Source organism: Diospyros lotus, chromosome 3 (assembly GCF_014633365.1).
Source record: "Diospyros lotus cultivar Yz01 chromosome 3, ASM1463336v1, whole genome shotgun sequence".
Classification (NCBI taxonomy): Eukaryota; Viridiplantae; Streptophyta; class Magnoliopsida; order Ericales; family Ebenaceae; genus Diospyros; species Diospyros lotus.
Genome location: NC_068340.1, coordinates 28787164 through 28811760, shown reverse-complemented (window position 1 = coordinate 28811760; position 24597 = coordinate 28787164). Strand labels below are relative to the sequence as shown.

The following is a 24597-nucleotide window of genomic DNA, read 5'->3' as shown; positions in this document are numbered from 1 at the left end:
AATAACGAGGCACAACACATACGACTTACCACCACAAAACAAAACCTGCAAATGCAGCAGATAAATTTCGCAAGAACCCAACAATTCAATATGGCAATAAAGACTCCTTTAAGAAAAGGCACAAAAATTTGTTTTAAGATTCTTCAGGAAACCAAAGAACCTCAAAATAAAACCTAGTAAAAGACATGCACCAAAAATACCAGGGAGTCGTGAAATAGGTTCCGCCACCGCCGATCAAGCACCCAATTCTGGGATTGGCTGCAAGACCAAGAAGGAATAAAACTGCAACACAAAAAACACGACAGCCTAACTAAGGCAATATAATGAAATACCGAGCTTTTAAGACACAATTTATTTGTATAATAATAGTAAACTCCATTTGCGGAAGCAACCAAACCCTGCACGGTTCACTTGGCACCCTTCTTTGCAGCAGCCTTGGTGACCTTGGCTCCAGTAGGATCCTTCTTGTCAACACTCTTGATCACACCAACGGCCACGGTCTGCCTCATGTCCCTAACAGCGAACCGTCCAAGAGGGGGATATTCGGAGAATGTTTCCACCACCATGGGCTTGGTCGGGATCATCTTCACAAGACCGGCATCCCCATTTTTCAAGAATTTAGGCTCCTTCTCAAGCTCCTTGCCAGATCGCCTGTCAATCTTGGTCAGCAGCTCCGCAAACTTGACAGCAATATGAGAGGTGTGGCAGTCAAGAACTGGTGCATAACCGTTTCCAATCTGGCCAGGGTGGTTCATAATGATAACCTGAGACGTAAAGCTAGCAGCCCCCTTGGCAGGATCATCCTTTGAGTTTGAAGCCACAAACCCACGCTTCAGATCCTTCACGGCCACGTTCTTCACGTTGAAGCCGACATTGTCACCCGGCAGGGCCTCCTGGAGAGCTTCATGGTGCATCTCCACAGACTTAACTTCAGTTGTCAGTCCAGAGGGTCCGAAGGTCACCACCATGCCAGGCTTCAGAACACCAGTCTCCACACGCCCCACTGGCACAGTTCCAATGCCACCAATTTTGTACACGTCCTGGAGTGGGAGACGGAGTGGCTTGTCGGAGGGCCTCTTGGGTTCATGGATCATGTCAAGCGCCTCGAGGAGGGTTGGCCCCTTGTACCAGTCCAGGTTTGTAGATCTCTCAATCATGTTGTCTCCTTCAAAACCAGAGATGGGGACAAATGGGATCTTATCAGGGTTGTATCCTACCTTCTTCATGTAGGAAGAGACTTCCTTCACAATTTCATCATACCTTGCCTTGGAATACTTTGGAGTTGTCGCATCCATCTGTAAAACGAGTCAAAGTAAACAAATTAACCGTCAAGGCTAAATGAATATCAAAACTGGAATTCATAAAACAGAACGTGCCAGATGATAAAAAAATCCTCACCTTGTTGCAGCAGCATATCATTTGCCTGACACCAAGGGTGAAAGCAAGCAACGCATGTTCACGGGTCTGACCATCCTTGGAAATACCAGCTTCAAAACCACCAGTGGTAGAATCAATAATGAGGACTGCACAGTCCGCCTGGGAGGTGCCAGTGATCATGTTCTTGATGAAGTCACGATGTCCGGGGGCATCAATCACCGTGCAATAGTACTTTGTAGTCTCAAACTTCCACAAGGCAATGTCAATGGTGATACCACGTTCGCGCTCAGCCTTGAGCTTGTCCAACACCCAGGCATACTTGAACGACCTCTTGTTCATCTCAGCAGCTTCCTTCTCAAATCTCTCAATAACACGCTTGTCAATGCCTCCTAGCTTGTAGATAAGATGGCCAGTGGTTGTTGACTTTCCAGAGTCGACATGGCCAATGACCACAATGTTGATGTGAAACTTCTCCTTACCCATTATTGAGGCTTAGAAGTCCAAGACAGAGTTGCTGAGGAAGAGGGCATTTCAATAAACAAAATCAGGCTTGGTGCTTTGGTAAACAAAACAATATTTACTGAAATTCTTCAGCGGTTAAGAGCAAAATAATAACATTAAAAAACAAAAAATCATGTCACAAGGAAATTGGATTTTGAGCCTTTGACCAACAGAGGATGGCACATTTGCAAGAAGTGGAAAGCCATAGAGCTTCCTTAACAAAAGACCCAAATAGCTTTCCTACCAATGATAACGAAACAAGCACTCAATTGGGAAGTATCCCCTATCCAACCTAAAGCTGATGAAAAAGAGACCTGATGACATCCACTCTGTACTCAGATCTAGTTGAGAAAACGCCCACCATGAATAAGGTTTAAAACCTAATTACAGTAATGGAGTGCGGAAAAATAGTTTTAGGATTTGAAAGACTGGAAGATCGGATACATAAAAACATTTAGCACATGAAGCTGAAATCAGTACAACTTTCATTCCAACCTCCTCAGTATTTGCATGTAATATGTAAATTGAAATCACTAAGGATTCGATCAACATAAATACAAACGTATTCAGATAGATCCAATTATCATATACAATTAACTCATATACGTGACAAGGATTGCTTGCTTCAACTTTAGAAGTCTCTTCGCAACCCGAAATCAGATCCAGATTTAAAAGAAACCAAATCGTCTCAGGAACCTAGAACAATCAAATTCATCTCACAACAAATAACGCATGATAAATCACAATGAAAGATGACTAAAACGGTTCAGATCGCAGAATCAGCGCAGACAACAATTAGAAAATTTTGGAAACAGCAGATACAAATGAATAAACGAGATATGCCCGTATACAAATAAAAAGAGGATCGAACGCAGAAGATAATTAAACAAGTAAACAGCAGGGAAAGAACAAACCTGAAGAACCCTAGCCGCAACACAAGGAAACGGAGAGAGGTAAGAGGACCAACAGTAAAGCAACGAGGAGATTTAGGGCAACAGAGAGCCTCAGTAACCTCATTCTTTATAAACGAGAAGCGTGCCGGCTAGGGCTTTCCGGTGTCCGCATTTTACTTAAATGCCCTTAATATCTTTTTAATTGACTGAGATCGATGATTGGGGCGTGACTGACGGACAGGATCGAAACGAGTAAAATGATTATAAAGTGTAATTAATTTATTTAAATGATTGAAAATATATTTTTTAAATAAATAAATAAAAATAATTTTTATTTTTTAGACATGATTAGCTTTTGCAATTTTTACTGATTCAGGATTGAATGCATTTTATGAGTCCAAGCATGTATTAATCTTGATTACATAATGAATATAATTATTAAAATATTTTGAATACAATTACTTTAGAAATTATCTAGCTGAGTGTTGGCAGAAAAATAAAAAAAATAATGTCCTCAATCAATAAAATTTTGTTAATGAAAAGATTAAATCTTGTTAATGATAAGGTTAATAAATTAATATTAGCTATTGTGTTTAAATAGCGATATTTTAAAGGCCTAATCACCTTATTTACCTTGAAGTTTTTGCTAATTTTTAATTTAATTTATTTTGAGAATTGATTTAATTTATTTCTAATATTTTAAGATTAATTACAATTGTAATCCTAATTTGCTTTAATATGTGTCTCAACTAACGTGACGAGATGAGTTGGCATGCTAATATGTTTTAATGCTAACTCATCAAGCCAATTCATGTAGCATTATTTGCCCTACTCCAAAACAATCTTAGTGTCGTTTTTTGCGATTGTCTCGTTGTTTCTCGCTAATTTTCTCTGAGTTGGCATGCTAATATGGGTTTTGGAATCAGTCCATGACTAATCGAGCTCAAGCATAGCGATGACAATGCTAAAGCTAAAGGCAATGCTAAACTCACTAAATTTTCTCAGGTGGATTGGGTTAGACCCCTACAATTGGAAGGACGTTGGCTGCAATGTTTGATCGGGTTACTCGGGTCCAAATCAAGCACCAGGGCCTAATAGGGTCCTCCTCCCAACGAGCCTTGCGAACCTCATTACCATAGAGCGATTTGAGGTCAAGTCCAACCAACTCACCAGGTCGATTCCTAGTCTTGTTGGGCTCAACTTGCTCTGGAATATCCTTCTCAACAACAACAATTTCTCTTCATTTCCTATCAATTTCTTCTTCAACTTGACGTTACTCCAAGCTATTTACCTTGACTACAACTCCTTCTTGGTGTGGGAAATTCCTCAAAGTCTCCGAGAAGCCACTGTCCTACAAGTCTCTTCCACCACATAAATGAACATCACAGGTAAAATCCTTGATTTCCTTGGCGGCAACATCTTCTTCGGTCTCACAACCTTTCAGCAATATGACAACAATGTTGGAGTTGAGGGTGACGTTGAACCTATCAACTTCTCTTGGGTGGATTGGGTCAAACCTCTATAGTTGGAAGCACGTTGGATGCAACAGTGACCAAGGTTACCCAAGTCCAAATTGGGCACTAGGGCTTGACGGGTCCCTCTCAATGAGCCTCGCAAACCTCACCACCTTGAAGTGATTTGAGGTCATGTCCAACCAACTCACTGGCTTAGCCCCCAGTCTCGCTAGGCTCAACTCGCTTCATTATCTCCTTCTCAAACAACAATTTCCCTTCCTTTCTCGCTAATTTCTTCTCCACCTTGACATCACTCCAAGTCATTTACCTCAACTACAACCCCTTTTCGGCATGGGAAATTCCTCAAAGTCTTCAAGAAGCCACCACCCTGTAGGTCTTTTTTGCCACATCAACGAATATCTATTTTAGAGTTTTGAATGGGTAGGCTTGATGAGTTAGCATTAAGATACATCAGCATGCCATCTCATCTTGTTACATCAGTAGAGGCATATGTCAGAATAAATTAGGATATAATTGCAACTAATCTTAAGGTTTTAGGCATAAATCAAAGCAATTCTCAAAACATGATTAAATTAAAAATTGACAAAAAATTCAGAATAAATAAGGTGATTAGGCTTATTTTAAATTATTATATTTTTTGGATTCAAATTCATGACCTATTTTAATCTAAATGTAAAATTCTTTAAGAAAGTGTATTCAAATAGTAAATCTTAAATTTCAAATGATAGACTCTTATCTAAATATAATCAAAGAGAATTTACATAATTATTTACAAATTTGTTTGGGGTAATGTGTTACTTACCTAGCATAATGCACAGCAAGCTCGATCCTATAGTAAATAAGACTGGACTCCAATCAACCTAATTATAATATAGCATCAATAATGATAAAAATGTTATTTTACTCTATTATTGCATAACTTTTACTCGATTAAAGATTGATCCTACTCGATCAAAGAACTAATATATTTGATTATGAATCAAATTTACTCAATTATTTTTGCTATGCAATCGACTATTTTCTCACTTCAAATTTCATTAACTCCTAATTCAGTCCTAATCTTTAAGAACTGATTTTTCTTCAATGATTTAGTAAAAATATCAGCTAATTGACTCTTAGTTGGCACATATTCTAAAATTATATCACTCCTTTGCACATGATCTCTTATAAAATAATGTTTTATTTCAATGTGCTTGGTCTTTGAGTGATGCACTCGATTTTTAGATAAATTGATAGCATTGAAATTGTCACATTTGATAGGAATACTAGTCACTTTAATTCCATAATACTTCAATTGCTGTTTAAGCCACAAAATTTGAGTACAACAACTAATAGTTGATACATACTCAGCTTTAGTAGTAGAGGTGGACACACTATTTTGCTTCTTGGATGCCCATGAGATCAACATACTTTCAAGCAATTGACATGTGCCATTTGTGCTTTTTTTATTTACTTCACATCCAACACAATCAGTATCAACATAAACATGAAACTCTAAGGGAGAAGATCTAGGATTCCATAGACCCAAAGATAGAGATCCATTCAAATACTTAAATATTCTTTTAACAAGAGTCAAATAGGATTTCTTAGGGTCACTTTGGTATCTAGCACATATGACACACTAAAGAGGATATCATGTCTAGAGACAGTGAGATAAAAAAGAGATCTTATCATCCCTTTATGCATCTTCTAATCCACAGATTTTTCACCTTTATCTTTATGTATTTTGATATATGTGCTCATAGGGGTGTTTGTGGATTTTGCCTCAGACATATTGAATTTCTTTAAAATATCTCTAGTATATTTGGTTTGGCTGATAAAAATGTCATCTTTTAATTGCTTGATTTGTAATCCTAGAAAATAGTTTTCCTACCATGCTTTGAGAGAATTTCTAGCCTACATACTTTTGGACTAAAGCAGTTAAAACTACTTGCTACATATATTGCAATTTTAGCTTTTGACATAAAGACTTCTTACCTTTTGAGAAAGACTATATATCCAAACTCCTCAATATTAGGCAATTTTGATGCTATCCTAAAATCATTGCCTCATAAATCTTATAATCTAAGATAACTATCCTAGGCTTAATCCTAACATATACTTAATCTGAATTTCCAAATCATTTTGAGTGTTTATAGCTATCATTCGATAAACACATATCTTGAGAGTCAATAAGAAAAGTAAAGAGTATTAGGGTGTGTTCTCTTTGTTTTTCAATTTTCAGTTTTGAATTTTGAATTCATTTTTAATTTTCTGTTTTGATAGTCTGTTTTTAGAAAATTGAAAATGCGTTCTCTTTGTCATTTTGAAAAATTATTTTTCAAAACAGAAAATTAGAAAACACGTTCTCTTTGAAATTTTGAAAATATTTTTTTAGTGATATTTTATTCAATAAATTTGATTATTAAGTAAATTATAAATATTTAATGTTAATATATTATTAAAAAATATATACATTTTAAAGTTAATGAATTTTATAATATTTTTTTCCATTACAATAATAAAATATTAATAAATAAATAAATAAATATGTTTTGAGTTTTGAGTTTATTTTGGATGAAAACATTCAAAACAACTTTTTGTTGTTTTGAGTTTTCTTCACAATTTTTTTTTTGTTTTCAAAAATACATTTTTAAAAATAACAAAGAGAACGCGTTTTCATTATTTTAGAAAATTGAAAACTAAAAATGACTTGAAAACAGTAAAGAGAACGCAACCTTAGGTTCTATTATCTTTGTTATTTTCAGGCCCTTTTCATTTTTTTAAAATAATGAAAATATGTTTACTTTTACATTTTCAAAAATAAGAAAAAAAATTGTAAAAAAAAAACTCAAAACAAAAAAAAATCATTTTAATTATTTTTATCACAAATACGCTCAAAATTTTTAAAACGCGAAAAACGTTACAGATAAAAAAAATGTGTTTTCAATAAACACAAAATACAAAATTAAAAATAAATTCAAAACTAAAAACTAAAAATTGAAACACAAAGAGAACAACCCATACTTATCTAATTTCCAACGACTTTAAGTTTGAGCTTGGCATAAGAATAAACAGATAACTTTAAATTAAAGTAGAAATTAATAACAATAAATTTAAATGATTATAAATCATTTGCACAAAAAATAGAAATGTAGATGATCAAGAAATTGAATGCTAAGAGTGAACAATGATAAAGAAATTAACTAAACAACTGTACATGAAATACAATAAAATAAATTCAAAACTCCATAAAATAAACAATCATAAATATAAATGATCATTTGAATTAAATCAGATTTAATTTTTAGAAGATTTTTCATAAATCTCGATGACCTGAATAACCCTATCATATATTCAATTTGAGCTTCAATTGAGTTCTTTATAGGTGCTTATAGGTATCCTTCAACAAACACCCATCTTAAAAACCTATTCGAGTAATGATCAATATTACTCCTAGTTTTCTTTAGATTTAATTTTGAACCTAGTAGAAATACATCTTATAAATGAAAAACTTTTTTGAGTGTTTTCATCTAAAATAAACTCTAAACTCAAAATATATTTATTTATTTATTTATATTTTATTATTGTAATGGGAAAAAATATTACAAAATTCATTAACTTTAAAATGTATATATTTTTTTAATAATATATTAACATTAAATATTTATAATTTATTGAATAATCAAATTTATTGAATAAAATATCATTAATTTTTTTTTTCAAAATTTCAAAAAGAACGCATTTTCTAATTTTCTGTTTTGAAAAATAATTTTTCAAAATGACAAAGAGAACGCGTTTTCAATTTTCTAAAAATAGACTATCAAAACAGAAAATTGAAAATGAATTCAAAACTCAAAATTAAAAATTAAAAAGTAAAGAGAACGTAGTTTAAGGTTGTGTTCTTTTTACTGTTTTCAAGTTATTTTCAGTTTTCAATTTTCTAAAATAATAAAAACGTATTCTCTTTATTGTTTTTAAAAAATAAAAAAAATTATAAAGAAAACTCAAAACAACAAAAAGTTGTTTTAAGTATTTTTATCCAAAATAAACTCTAAAATCAAAACATATTTATTTATTTATTTATTTATTCATATTTTATTATTCTAATGGGAAAAAATATTACAAAATTCATTAACTTTAAAATGTATATATTTTTTAATAATATATTAATATTAAATATTTCTAATTTAGTAAATAATCAAATTTATTGAATAAAATATTATTAAGAAAATATTTTCAAAATTTCAAAGAGAATACATTTTCAATTTTCTAAAAATAGACTACTAAAATAGAAAACTGAAAATAAATTCAAAACTCAAAACTGAAAAATTGAAAAGTAAAGAAAAAGCAACCTAATATTTTATGAATGAATAAGAATTGATAATAGAAATGCAGGATGAGCTACACTGAGCATTAATTAAGAATTGAATATAAATAGGTAACAGTAAACTAAATAAGCATAAATTAAAAGATCTGTAATAATGAAGCCATCATAAATTAAATACAGAAATTAAAGTACAGGAACTATAAATTGAAATATTAATTCAATAAGGCATGGCTAAAAATGAAGCTGAAATAAATGAGTAGAAATGGTAACATACAGTGAAAATATAAATACAATAAAATGAGGATCTTCCCCCTTAATAGATGATGATTTTAACTTTATAATTTGGGAAGATATTAATATGATTTCTCATCTGTCATTAGAACAAAATATTCTTGAAGATCTTTGAGAAATCAATTTTAAAAAACTTGCTAATAACATATCTTTTGAACTCACACTTATAAAAAGGTCAATTATATTTGAATTTTGCTAAAGATAGTTATGTAGAGAGTATAAATACACACTTTAGCATTTCATTTCTGCTTGAAGAAGATCATTTCTTTGATGCATTTACTAGCTTTGTGAGACCTTCCTCGACTGGATCCAGAGGATTCTTCTACTAAGCTCAGCAGATTCATCCTTGAACATTGTCTTTCTTAGATCTGAAATTATAAAACACATATAGGACATTTTGGATACCCATTTTCTTGGGTACTTAAGGGTTAGTATGATAATAATCAAATAAGGATGACCCTTTACCAAGCTCATAATCATCTTAGGTCCACATAGAGATTTTAAATAGACATGTAGAGTGACCTAATCTTCTTTAATTTTAAAAATAAGGATATAACATAATAAACTCAAGCTATGTCATGATAGCTTCTTAACAAAAATTTGATTTTCATATGCCAAGAGAAAAGATTTGATATGAAATCCATTTTGAAACATATATTCAATAAATAATGCAACTTATTTTGAACACATATATGATGAAAAGCATATTTCAAAATCAGCTTTCCCTGAGAGCACATAACATAGCTATATTCATGAGGTTCATCAACATTATCATTTATGCACTTTGCTCATGATTGATAACAAATGTAGAAATAGAGACTATCTTCTCTTTTTCATTTTTTATTTAAGCGTACTTACATGAATGATATTTCTCAGAAGAACTGCTTTTGTGCTACAACTTCTTTTCATAGAAATGTTAGAACAAATAAACCCATATTCAAAACTTTGTTTGAATCAAATACTTGGTAACACATTTTCATAGATAAGTATGCAACAGAGAGAGAAAATGATTTTATCAAAATACATTAAAATCACCCAATTCATATAAAAAAAAAAGCCCAAATGATCAAATAGATGGAAAATATTATGTCTCATTTACTAAAAATAATGCCATCAAGATAAGAAGCAGTACCTCAAAAGGTTTGCCTTCTAAAAGCAATGAAACTCAAAGATGGTTAAGGATCACTCCTGGCAGTTAAGCCAAAATATAGAGTACCTACTCTGATACCAATTGAAAGTTCACTCAAGAGGGAGATGAATTGGGTATTTTAAAATTTTTGCAACATTAAAGAAAATACGCAATATGATTGATTTGAAAAGATATTTTTTTTATAACACAAAATAAGTTGTAGCAATTCAATATAAGTTTATATGCATTAATACATTTTCATAAAGATTATTCCAAACATATTTAAGACATAGAATATATATATATACACACAGACACAAATTTGGTTGCATTTGAAAAAAAAAAAAAGAATAAAGAAACTATTATGATGGTAGCAATAAGAATCAGTTTGCTTTTCTAAAATTTATCCTTCAAATCTCATAGAAAACAAATGCAATTGAGAAATATGTATGAAAGCAATGATGTTTAAAAAATCTTTTATGATTGCAATGAAAACAAAAACTGTTATGGTTGATACTGATGAGTTGAATTCAAATGAGTAAACATTGTATAACAAGTGAAAAACATTACCTTCAAAACATAAGAAGCAAACCACGTAATACAACAATTTTAAGTGGTTTAGCCAAAAAGTCTAATTTACTACCTTACATCTTTACTAAGGATTTTAAAAATATCCACTAATGAATTTAGCTTTTAAGGGATCAACTACAACCTATACACAGTTTCTGCAAATTCAATTGAAACTTTAACTTTTTATGGGTTAAGTAGGAACCTTAGCTTTTATAGGAGCGGGTGTAACCTATGCTTTTGTGGGCTAAGCAGTAACCCTGGCTTTTTCAAGAGGCTCAATTGTAACCACTGCCTTTCAAGGATGAGGCATAATCTCTAATTTTATGGACAAAGCAAAAACCAACATACCTTTTCAAGGGATGAGGTAGAACCCTTACAATCACTTGTTGGAAAGAAAAATTAAAAGGAGAGCTCAAAACAAGGATTCCCTCAAAGAATAAGAAATACAACACAAAAGAGAATCGACAAGAAAAGTGAGAAGAAAGCACTTTACTCTCTTGTTCTTGTTTAATGGTTCAAGAAGATCTACATGAGGCTTAACCATGAAGTGAAGAAATATGATCATGGAAGATTATTACTCAAGCAACAAACTTTGGCCTGAAAATTGTATTCAGCTTGGTTGTGTCTAGGTTAGGTTAGCTCGACATTACTGGACAACAACACCTTGATCTTGTGTAACACTATGCCTTTTATAGAAGTTTTGAGACTTAAATTTAGCACATGTTATCTGCACATACTTACAGTGTAACACCCTGCCTCGCTGGGCGAGTCACTATAAGGAATTACCAGGATTTTTTTTTCATACATAAGTTCGACACACTCAGTGTTTCAAAGAACAATCTTCATATGCTCACAAAAATCCCAAAACCTTACTCCTGCCTAATTAGCTAACAAGACCAATAGGCTTAAGCTAAGTAAAGCATATCATTAAACATTGAAAATCAACAAGATCGAATATCATAGATTACTACAATAGCTTATACATAATGTCTTCTAACCACGATAAAGATTACATGACTTTAAAAATGTAAATAACAACTATCCTGCTTGTTCTCCTTCGGTCCCTAGCTGACCACTCCATTGCCCTCGCTACAACCCTCGTCTGGAACGTTTGAATGTTCCAAGTGTTTAACTCAAATTAGATGTTGAATCATCTAAGTAATGGTATGAAACAATTTCATATAATGCATGTATGATCATGAGCATGGCATATAAATAACACAACGCGTCAACTTTGAGAAATCACCCTAGCATTCTTAATCTCCTGGATGCACATCGGCATTCGCCCATGGAAAATCCATTCCATAACATACAGTTGAGATTGATCTTACCCCGACATACTTAACCTCAAGGGTGCACATTGACGTCACCCGAGAAAAATCCATTTCCACATACAATTGACATTAATATTGCCCAATTCTCAAGAAAACCATATCCCATCCCAATGGACACAATAACTGACATGAATTCAAACACATTACTGTCATGAAAACCACATGCCATGCAATTTTTGCAAAACATTTATAATTAATGCATTATGTAATAAATTCAATATGCACAATATGCTTATAAAACAAAAGCATTTAGGCAAACCATTCACATGCCACAACCGTTTTCTTGAAATCAAATAAAGTACAGGATCAAACCACTCACCTTTGAATAGTAATTCTCGTTGTAATCTCGAAACACGTGTTGACCTCAAATGTTGTGTAAATCCTCAAGTCTGATGGCCAAATCACCTCCTAACTAACGATTTATCCAAGGAAATCAATATTCCTTATTTTCCTAATTTTTTCAAATTTTCTTATTTTCTCCTATTTTCCATAAATCCATTTTTCTTCAAAATTCCACAATAAATAATTTCTCAAACATTTTTCTAAATATTTTTTCACAAAAATTTCCAAAATAATTTTCTAAAAATATTAAAAATAATTTCAAAAATACCTCATACCTCACGCCCTCTCACTCGCTAAATGCATGTGTTGCGTGTGAAATTCGCACATGTAGCTCAAGTGGGTTATTTTCTCACACGAGACTGCAACCTGTAATTGTCTTCGATGGTTGATTTCTCTCCACCCCATTGAAGTACACCTCAAGCCGAACCTAGGGATACCCTCAGATGCCCGAAGTAGTCATCAAAAAATCCCTAAATGGTCGTTTACAGGTCGATCTCCGGCGAAGCCTGATTTTTCGACCAACTCTTTGAAACTAGTTTAAATCTATACCAAACCTCTCCAAACTCTCCAGAAAAACTTTACACAACACGAGGAACAAAATTCTCTTATCCACAACACTCGATTTTCTCTAAAACACCACGAATCTAAGCTTCAACTTCAATAAAACCTTCAACCTTGGATGCATTATTTATATGCAAATTCCAGTCGAAACTTGACAAATCTCGAGTTTACCTCACCCTTAAGCTACAAATCTAGCCACTAAATGGCTCGAGTAGCCTTGAATCATGAGAAAAATGCCATGACTTGCCGACCAAACTTTCCAGTCATTTCCACCATTAAATTCTTTCAAATCATGACCGATCTTGGCTAGTGGCCATCACCAATCAACTTATCATATGGTCTAGAGCACCTCCTAGACCCCTTGGGCGACCTTCCCAACGTCGGCAGGTGGCTAGTCAGCGGTGACAGTGCGACTAGCCAGAATTTTGCAAGTTTTCCACTTGACTTTTGATTTTTACACTTTAGTCCCATACCTAATTTCTAATTACAGTTTAGACCCTTCCTTAAAACCCTTGAGTTTTCCAATAATTCCATTAAGACCCATGAGTTTCAAATTCTTCATTTCATCCCCAAAGTTTCATAAAAACATCTTTCTGACCTCTCTCGGCCAAAATTAATAAATTGCACTTAGACCTGAATGCATATAAAATCCTGTTTCGATTCTTGTTTCGCGAATCCCTTGAGTTTACGAGTCCCTAACTTCCTTTCCACATTTTATCCCCCAAGTTTCACCTTTGCCACAATCGTTTCAACATTGTTTGACCAAGATTCGTAAATAGCACTTTGGCCCTAATGTATGAAAAACTGCATTTTGGCCCAAAAATTCTATAAATTCTAAAATACTTTCAATATAAAATTTTGGGTATTACACACAGTTTCTTTTGATTTGAATGATAATAGTCAAATTAGTATATAAAAATATATATGATATTAAGATAAAAGCATTTGCACACCATACATAAACATTTTTATCATTCTTTTATAAGAGAACATAAATAGACTTCAAAAAATAATGAAATAAAGCTCTAATAGTTAAAATATGTCCTCTTTGACATCTCTCAAAATGACTATATTTTTCAAAATCTATCAGACGATACTTGACTAAATTTTAGGTTTACTTGACTAATATAAATTTTTACTCAATTGGATATACTATGTAATCAATTATATGAAGGACTTATTCGAGTATGAAAAAGTCCTTACTCAACTAATATAGAAGCCACAAAAACTAGCATTATCCACTTGATTACAAGGCTAAGCTCACTCTACTATTGAAGATTTTTACTCAAGTGCAAACACTTGATAGTCGATTAAACTAAAGAGCAGAAACTCAGTCAACATCCCATCTATCTTTACTCGACTAAAAAGATTATTCACTGGAATATAAAATTGCATTAGCCGATTATCAAGAAATCTTTACTCGATTAAAAAGATGCTCAAAAGATTTGACACAAAAATACTTGATTATCAAAAAGTTTTACTCAAATACAAAAGATTAATACTCGATTAATTTTTGAAAAGACATAAATATGTATAATATACTCGAATAGGAGATTATGATAGTCGATTATAAAATATTTTTACTCGATTAAACTAATACATGTAATCGACTAATTTAAAAATGATTTGAGAATTACTCGATTAGATTCAAAGCATACTTGATTGGATTTTCCACAAAAGCTTTACTCAATTAACACAAAGAGGTTGCTCGATTGGTTCTCACAAGTTTTATGAAATACTTGATTAATATGAACATATACTCGAATATTTTGAAAATATAGTAGAGTATAAAATTATCGAACTTAAAGAGTACTTCAAAATATTTTGAAAATCATCAATAAATCAAATTTACTGAAAATATATTTTATTATTTATTTAAATTTTTTCAAAAATTATTTTCTTAATAAATCAAAATACAAATTTCTCAATAGATATTTAAAAATATTCTTATATATATATATAGATGTTAGATATTATGAATTCTAAAGATTTTAATGATCTTTAACTAAAAGAATGACAAAAAGACAAGAAAAAAAAATTAGCCATGCCTCCATTTAAAAGTGCTAACTAAAACATAAAGTGATAAGAATAATGAAAAAACTAGAAAAAAATGATAAGAAATAAGTTACTCAAAGGCAATACACTATTTTAGAGAAGCTTCATTGTAAATCATCATAAAGAACTTAAAAAAGCAAAACCCAAAATTTAAAATCATACTTTAAGATTAATTTACGTCAAAACATATGTGTAAGTTGCCTTTAGAAGTGTGCACCTAAAAGGAGAATGAATTGGGTGTTTTAATTTTTTTTTACTAATTTTGAAATTCACATATAAATACTGATTTTGTGAGAATATAACCAAACAGAAACTATTGTTGAGAATAATGATTAACAATGACAAAATACTCGTGATTTCAAATTTCATATTTCATAAGAAAATATTTATGTTTGAAATCCATTGACAAAACTTAAGTCATGATATGAAAATATGTAGCAAATGAAAATCAAATACGATAGGAAACAAGAAGCAAATACAAGATAGAGCATTTATAGTGGTTCAACCAAAGGGTCTACATCCACTACCTTAATCTTCATCAAGAATTTTAATTATCCACTAAATGGATAGCTTTTCAAGGGATCAGTTATAACCCTTAAGTTCAGCTGGAACCTCAATTTTTATAGGGTAAATTGAAACCTCTATTTTTTCAGGTTTAGCAGTAACTTCTATTTTTATAGAGAAAGTAACAACCTTACATACTTTTTTTATGGGATTAGGTAGAACTTTTATAACCATTTGTTGAAAAAAGGGCTAAAGTGTAAGCTCACAACAAGGTAACCTTCAAAGAATAAGAGATACAACTCATGAGGGATTTTACAAGAGAAGTGTAAGGGTTAAAAAAAAATGAAAGCACACCACTCTCTTGACAATATTTAGTTTTAAAAATCTTCATGAAGAATAACTAGATGATGATTTGAGCAAGAAGAATATGATCATGAGAAACACTCAAGAAGCTATAGACTTGAATTGGTTGTGTCTCAGCAACAATATAATCTCATGCAGTTCATGGCCTTTTATAGAAATTGAGTCTGAATTTAGAATGCTTATTACCTACAATTCTTAACAGCTTCTTTGATTTGACTAATAATAGTCAAATAAGTTTACAAAAATACATATAAAATGATAAAGCATTTTGCACAAAATATGTAAATATATATTTCAATTTATTATAAAGAAAAAACAATCAGACCGCATTAAATGATGAGATAAAACTCAAACGGTTGAGACAATGTACTTGCACTTTTCTGAGTAACGGCTAGTTAACAACTATATTTTTTAATTTCATCACATAGATACTCAAATGAAAAATAAGATAGTGGATTGGATAAGCACATATTCAAGTAAATTTTAGATGTAATCGATTGAGCATAAGCTTTACTTGATTGCATGAATCACTCAGTCGATTACTTTTTGGAATACAGAGACTCACTCTATGTTCAAGCAAATTCACTTGATTGAGTCATACTATATACTCGATTGCATGAATAACACTACTTGAATACCGAATACCTTACAATCGATTAGTAAATACGTTTTATAAGGAACATTCGATTGAACATTCTTGGTACTCAATTTGATCATGTTATCACCCGAGTATTAAATACTTGATAGTCAATTTGAAAGATGAGATAGAGAGATATTTTCTTTGTTCTGCATAAAGTATTTGACTATTGGAATAAGCCTACTTGTTGAAATTACCTAACTCTTATTTGATTCTGCTAGAAATTAGTTACTGCCATTATTTGATTGGTTTTCTATTTATTTGATTAGTTAGGTGGTTGTTATTTATGTTCCTAGCTTTCTATTCTATTTACTTGGACTCAATATAAAAGCAAGGGTTTTGTATGTACTTGATTATGATGGAATAAGACAATTTTTACTTCTTCTTCCATGTTGAGCCCTCTGCTGACTTTCTTCATGGTATCAAACTAGAACATAGGGCCCTAGTGTTTCATTACTTCATCAACTTGCTTTACTTGAAAGGTGCAGGTACTCTTCGACTCATTTCCTATACTCAATTAACTAAGATCTATGGAAATTGTCATCAAAATGGATGACAATATGGAGAGATTTGAAGGAGTCATTGACAATAGAGTTATGACTCAAACGAAAGGAGATCCAATGCACCTACACAGTGCTGATCATCCAGGTATATTGCTGGTCTCTTTTCCTGTAAATGGTACAAATTATAGACCATGGTAGGGCAATGAAAATGACTCTCGGAACAAAGCTTAAACTCGGCTTTGTTAATGGACGAATTCGAGCTCCTAAGGAAGGATCAAAATTGTTTTAGATTTGACAAAGATGTGATTATATGGTTTAGTCTTAGATTCTCAATACTATCTTAAAGGATTTAGTCGAGGCCTTTCTGTACACCACTATGTCAAACGAGCTGTGGGATAAAATTGCAGAGTGATTCGGAGAAAGTAATGACCCTCTAGTCTATCAAATTCAACGACAAATTTCTTATTGCACAAGAAAATTCTTCAGTTTCAGAGTACTATACTCAACTCAAGAAGCTATGGGATGAACTTGCAATAGTGGATCCACTGCCTCCTTGTACTTGTGGAGCAACACATATAATGGATGAAATAACAAATCGAAACAAGTTGATGTAGATTGGGCCAAATAACATATCGTCAATTGTTTGCTAATCTCATTTACATCAATTTAACCTGACCTGATATCAGCTATGCAGTTCAACACTTAAGTCAATTCATGAACAACCCCCATCAACCTCATTTTGCAGTTGGTTTTTCAAGTTGTTAAGTATCTAAAGAGGACTACTTCTAAGAGCTTATACTATCATGCATCTAATAGTTTGTCACTCAGGGCTTATTGTGATGTAGATTGGACCTCTTGTCCTTCTTCTCGCATGTCCTTTATAGGCTATTGTGTCTTTCTTGGAGATGCATCGGTGCCTTGGAAAACAAAAAAATTGTCTATAGTTTCACGTTTCTCTATTGAGATAGAGTATCGCAGTATGGGCTCGACAGTCTGTGAGTTTTTATGGATCTCTTACTTGCTAAAGGAATTCAACATTTCAATATCTAGTCCTATCTCGCTACATTGTGACAACTAAGCTGCCATTCACATTACAATGAATCCCATTTTTCACGAACGAACCAAGCACTTGGATATTGATTGTCATCTTGTGCATGATCAGTACAATGAGGGCTTTATCTCCCCAATACATGTTTCCTCGTCCCACTAGCTTGTAGATATCTTTACCAAGCCGTTAAACTCAGCTAAACACCACATTCTTGTTTCCAAGTTGAGTCCCCAACAACCTCCAACTTGGGGGGGCATGTTGAGATTACCTAACACTTAGTTGAGGTTTTCTATTTATTTGATTAGTTAGGTCATCGTTTTTTCTGTTCCTAGCTTTCTATTCTATTTACTTGGACTCAATATAAAAGCATGGGTTTTGTATGTACCTGATTATGATGGAATAAGACTATCTTTACTTTTCTTTCTCTTTGAGCCTTGTGCTAACTTTATTCACTAATTTACTAAGAAGCAAGATGTTTGATTAAGCATAAAACTTAGTTGATTAATGTTGAAGTCCACAGACTTGATTCATTGCAACCTATCTAATACTCGATTGTTAGTCCATTTTTAATCAACTTGAAAGTTCAAGCATAAAGGCTTATATTTTAGCTTGTTTTCTCACTCGATTGTTATTTTGAATAATTGAATATATTGATAATCACTCGATTTAAGATTGTCAAAGAGATATTCGAGTGTGATATGCACATACTCAATTTGTACTTAATATATTTGAGAGATACTCGATTGTGATAATCTCAAATATTAATTTGTCTACTCAATTATTACCATATGGATGTTGGAGTGATTATTTGAAAGTTGATTTAAAGCTAATTTTCATATTACATTCACTGGATTACTAAAAACTTCTACTCAAATAGAATACATATATAATAAATTTAATATGGTGCTTCACTCAAATATTAATTAAAGTTTTGTTATGTTATTTTATCATCAAAACACATTAACTCAACATGGTTGGAGCATAAGATAAAAAAATATATATATATTTCGTTCTATATATGTCCCCTAAATTTTTATCAAACCTGGAGAATAAAGAGAATTTTTTTACATCACATAAGTGAAGAATTTTGTAGCAAAACATTTGAAATAATAGCCAACACTCGATCCTCTACCTTATGTACTGGCAAACATTTAATGAGTAGGTGGTATATTGTTGCTACCAAATTGATTTTATTTTGGCAAAAGGATTTTTATATCAATTTTTAAACATTAATGAAAAATTATGTCAAAACACAAGCTCTTGTATTCTATTTTGATTCATGATTTTTCTTGACTATATAGTTTATCAAAGAAGAAATCGAGATTGGAGAAATGGTAAAAGGTTTTAGTAATGCACGAATGTATAACTCCCCAAGAATTTCAATTGTACTCATATTCATCAACCTAGGAATTGGGTTCAAGCTTTCCCAAACCCTTCTCATCAATGGACTCCTAATGTATATGAAGAAATGTAATTCGGTTGCTAAATTTCTATCTTTCTATTTATCTCTGAAATATTTGAGTTAATTCCATAGACATACAAAACAGAAATGTTATCTCAATAAAAATTAAGACAGAACTTGAAGTTGTTCAATATTAATTTTTTGTTGTATAATTAAATTCTTCTTAAAAAAAGAAAACTTAAAAATAGTAGCAAGAGCCATCTCTTTCAACAATATCTTGTTCCCTCTCTCTCTCTCTTCTGAATTTCTCAAAGTTTTAATTATAAAAATATATTTTATATTTAATATATATAAATATATATATATGTACATATAAAATATTTATTTTACAACTAAACACATTTTAATGCTCAAGTAGATAGATATAGCTTAGAGGTCTGAAAATGACTTTTCATGATATTGATTAAAATAAGTAAGATAAAATTATATTAAAATAAAATTAGATATAAAATAATTAAAATAAAATTAAAAAATATTTTAAAATTTTTGTTAATACATATAGATAATTTTTTTATCTAAAAAATTTAAGATAAATTTATCCAAAAAAAGAGAAAAAAATTTATTTAGATAATTTTAAATAAGAACTCTTAACTTTTTTTTAAAAGTTACTAAATATAATAAAAATATTTTTATTTAAAATATTTTTCATATTCTATTTTTTTTTAGTCTATATTTTAATTAACAAACACTAACCTAGATTATATTTTCTATACCGTTAGATAATGTATCCTAAATTTAAAAGTGAACTTAGGAAAATGCCAACTTCAGGGTTAGGGAAGCGAAGCCGATAACATCTAGGGTTTAGAAAATTATCTAATGATGATTAAAGAACAAACTTGGGAAACCAACCAAACCGTTTGTTTAACAGTTGCCGCCCCTAATAAGAAAAGCATAAGTAGGAATCGCAGTAGAAAAACCAACAACTCAATTATAGAAATAAATACTAGAAAGAAAACACACCACAAAACTTTTTGAGATCCTTCGGCAACACTGAAGAATCTCAAAACAAAATCTAGTAATAACACAACGACTGGCACTGACCAAAGAAGATACCAGAGACTCATGCAATAGGTTCCCGCCACCGCCGGTCAAGCACCCAATTCTGGGATTGGCTGCACGACAAACAAAGCAGAAAACCGCAACATATAAAACACAACCGCCCTACTACCAAGGCAATCCAACCAAGTACAAAATTTTTCAGACACAAGTTATTTTTATAACAATAACAACAATAATAAGAATAGAAGGCTCCATCTGCAGTGGCAACCAGAACCGGCACGGTTCACTTGGCACCCTTCTTTGCAGCAGCCTTGGTGACCTTGGCTCCAGTAGGATCCTTCTTGTCAACACTCTTGATCACACCAACGGCCACAGTCTGCCTCATGTCTCTAACAGCGAACCGTCCAAGAGGGGGATATTCGGAGAATGTCTCCACCACCATGGGCTTGGTCGGGATCATCTTCACAAGACCGGCATCCCCATTCTTCAAGAATTTAGGCTCCTTCTCAAGCTCCTTGCCAGATCGCCTGTCAATCTTGGTCAGCAGCTCCGCAAACTTGACAGCAATATGAGAGGTGTGGCAGTCAAGAACTGGTGCATAACCGTTTCCAATCTGGCCAGGGTGGTTCATAATGATAACCTGAGAGGTAAAGCTAGCAGCCCCCTTGGCAGGATCATCCTTTGAGTTTGAAGCCACAAACCCACGCTTCAGATCCTTCACGGCCACGTTCTTCACGTTGAAGCCGACATTGTCACCCGGCAGGGCCTCCTGGAGAGCTTCATGGTGCATCTCCACAGACTTAACTTCAGTTGTCAGTCCAGAGGGTCCGAAGGTCACCACCATGCCAGGCTTCAGAACACCAGTCTCCACACGCCCCACTGGCACAGTTCCAATGCCACCAATTTTGTACACGTCCTGGAGTGGGAGACGGAGTGGCTTGTCGGAGGGCCTCTTGGGTTCATGGATCATGTCAAGCGCCTCGAGGAGGGTTGGCCCCTTGTACCAGTCCAGGTTTGTAGATCTCTCAATCATGTTGTCTCCTTCAAAACCAGAGATGGGGACAAATGGGATCTTATCAGGGTTGTATCCTACCTTCTTCATGTAGGAAGAGACTTCCTTCACAATTTCATCATACCTTGCCTTGGAATACTTTGGAGTTGTCGCATCCATCTGTAAAACGAGTCAAAGTAAACAAATTAACCGTCAAGGCTAAATGAATATCAAAACTGGAATTCATAAAACAGAACGTGCCACATGATAATAAAATCCTCACCTTGTTGCAGCAGCATATCATTTGCCTGACACCAAGGGTGAAAGCAAGCAACGCATGTTCACGGGTCTGACCATCCTTGGAAATACCAGCTTCAAAACCACCAGTGGTAGAATCAATAATGAGGACTGCACAGTCCGCCTGGGAGGTGCCAGTGATCATGTTCTTGATGAAGTCACGATGTCCGGGGGCATCAATTACCGTGCAATAGTACTTGGTAGTCTCAAACTTCCACAAGGCAATGTCAATGGTGATACCACGTTCCCGCTCAGCCTTGAGCTTGTCCAACACCCAGGCATACTTGAATGACCTCTTGTTCATCTCAGCAGCTTCCTTCTCAAATCTCTCAATAACACGCTTGTCAATACCTCCGAGTTTGTAGATGAGATGGCCAGTGGTTGTTGACTTTCCAGAGTCGACATGGCCAATGACCACAATGTTGATGTGAAACTTCTCCTTACCCATTATTGAGTCTTAGCAGTCCAAGACAGAGTTGCTGAGGAAAGGGACATTTCAAAAAACAAAATCAGGCTTGGTGCTTTGGTAAACAAAACAATACTTACTATAATTTACTGAAATTCTTCACTGGTTAAGAAGAGCAAAATAATAACATTAAAAAACAAAAAATCATGTCACAAGGAAATTGGATTTTGAGCCTTTGACCAAGCAGAGAGGATGGCACACTTGCAAGAAGTGGAAAGCCATAGAGCTTCCTTAACAAATTCCTACCAATGATAACAAAACAAGCACTCAATTGGGCAGTATCCCCTATCCCACCTAAAGCTCATGAAAAAGAGACCTGATGACATCCACTCTGTACTCAGATCTAGTTGAGAAAACGCCCACTATGAACAAAGTTAAGAACCTAATTACAGTAGTGGAGTGCAGCAAAATAGTTTTAGGATTTGAAGGACTGGAAGATCGGATACATAAAAACATTTAGCACATGAAACTCATTTCAACAGGCATTACACATTTACATGATAATATGTATATAAAAAACGTTCCAAAAGGGCGAACAAAAAGACAAACCATTCCAACTAATAAGAAAAGAAAATTAGTATACCATTAATAAGCCTAGCAAATCTCGTGCAGATAGCTTCACAAATTTATGAATAACAAAATATACCAGTATGCACAAGCTCTACAATTTTAGCTGTTTAAGGTATACCCAAGCCCTAATCCCAAGAATAATGGAAGGAATCGAAACAATATTAACAAAATCCAAACAAGATTAAAGTTTCAACAAATAATAGACCTGGCAGTTAGCCCAGGCACTACAACTTTCATTCCAACCTCCTCAGTATTTGTATGTAATATGTAAATTGAAATCACTACGGACTCAATCAACATAAATACAAACGTATTCAGACAGATCCAATTATCATATACAATTAACTCATATACGTGACAAGGATTGCTTGCTTCAACTTTAGAAGTCTCTTCGCAATCCAAAATCAGATCCAGAATAAAAGAAACCAAATCGTCTCAGGAACCTAGAACAATCAAATTCATCTCACAACAAATAACGCATGATAAATTACATGGAAAGAGGACAAACGGTTCAGATCGCAGAATCAGAGCAGACAACAATTAGAAAATTTTGGAAACAGCAGAAACAATTGAATAAACGAGATGTATACGTATACAAATAAAAACAGGATCGAACGTAGAAGATATTTAAACAAATAGACAGCAGGGAAAGAACAAACCTGAAGAACCCTAGCCGCAACACAAGGGGGGGGGGGGGGGGGGGGGGGGGGGGGAGAGAGGGGTAAGAGGACCAAGGGTAAAGCAAATAGGAGATTTAGGGCAATGGAAAGCCTCGGTAGCCTCCATTCTTATAAACGATAAGCGTGCCGGCTAGGGCTTTCCGGTGTTCGTCATTTTACTTAAAAGCCCTTATGATCTTTTTAATTGACCGATATTGATAATTGGAGGCGGCCCTTTCAGATATCATGGTTGGCATCACCGTTCGTTTGCGTCTCTCTATGTTTGTGCTCTTAATTATCTAAGAAAAATTTTAATTATCTAAGAAAAAGTAAATTATAGATTAAATTTTAAATAAAAAAATTAAATTCACAATTCATTAAATTATACTGACATATTATTCATATTTTTGTCATCTGACTTATTTTCTGAGAGAAGATATTATGTTTTGTAGATGATAAAGTTGGCGTGCTTTTTATGAATCCAAGCATGTATTAATTTTAATTACATAATGAATATAAATATTAAAATATTTTTAATACAATTGCTTGAGAAATCCTCATGCTACTCTTGGCAGAAAAATAAAAAGAAAAAATAATGTCCTAAATCAATAAAATTTTGTTAATGATAACGTTAACAAATTAATATTAGCTATTGTGTTCAAGGGTGAGCTGAAATTCGGGTAAATCGAATTAACCGAACCGACAAGTTCGGTCGGTTTGGTTCGATTTTTTTAAAAAAATAATTCGGTTCGATTATATTTTTTTCTTAAAAATTAATTATTTGGTTCGATTCGGTTATTTATACAAAAATAACCGAATAACCGAGTTACCGAGCCCACCCTCGAACCGAAGATATTACCCGCCCATAAGTCTGTGACCCAAGTTGGGTCACCCAGCGACACCCCCCCCCTCCGCGAGACAACGAGTACTTGGATCTGGAGACCAAGATCGACTGAATGAGAAAGAGAGCGCCTCCAGCAGATCGCACAAATTGATTGATTTTGTGTCTGTTGGTGCGTTGCCATCAATGAAGGTCACCTCCGCCTTTGACGCCTTCGTCGTCGGCAGTCGGTCGCGCCCACCTTTCGCTTTGCGGTCCGGCTGTCCCCTTCGTCTCCTTTGTCAGACCCACACCAACGTCGTTTCATCACTGTTCTTCATTTCCTTCCTTATGCTTGGACGATCAATCCACACCAACGACCATCGACCGTCGAGCACACAGGTTAGTATCGACAGTTAGGTTAGGCTTTGTAAGATTTTT

At 33.3% G+C, this 24597-nt stretch overlaps 2 protein-coding genes across 3 annotated transcripts; both read right to left on the bottom strand.

Annotated features, from left to right (window-relative positions):
* Positions 1 to 36: 36 nt before the first annotated feature.
* LOC127798510 (elongation factor 1-alpha) lies at positions 37 to 23365 on the bottom strand. Of its 2 annotated transcripts, none has more exons than XM_052332121.1 (3): positions 23337 to 23365; positions 1399 to 1891; positions 37 to 1295 (listed from the first exon to the last, which is right to left on the bottom strand). In XM_052332121.1, exons 2-3 carry the CDS (start codon positions 1858 to 1860, stop codon positions 408 to 410), a joined length of 1350 nt encoding a protein of 449 aa, XP_052188081.1. In that variant the 5' UTR covers positions 1861 to 1891; positions 23337 to 23365; the 3' UTR covers positions 37 to 407. The 2 variants fall into 2 exon arrangements, with proteins under 2 accessions (XP_052188081.1, XP_052188082.1); XM_052332122.1 differs by lacking the exon at positions 23337 to 23365 and adding an exon at positions 2793 to 2934.
* LOC127798511 (elongation factor 1-alpha) lies at positions 20263 to 23399 on the bottom strand. Its single transcript, XM_052332123.1, has 3 exons — positions 23337 to 23399; positions 21628 to 22120; positions 20263 to 21524 (listed from the first exon to the last, which is right to left on the bottom strand). The coding sequence occupies exons 2-3, from the start codon at positions 22087 to 22089 to the stop codon at positions 20637 to 20639; spliced, it is 1350 nt and encodes a 449-aa protein (XP_052188083.1). The 5' UTR covers positions 22090 to 22120; positions 23337 to 23399; the 3' UTR covers positions 20263 to 20636.
* Positions 23400 to 24597: the final 1198 nt, after the last annotated feature.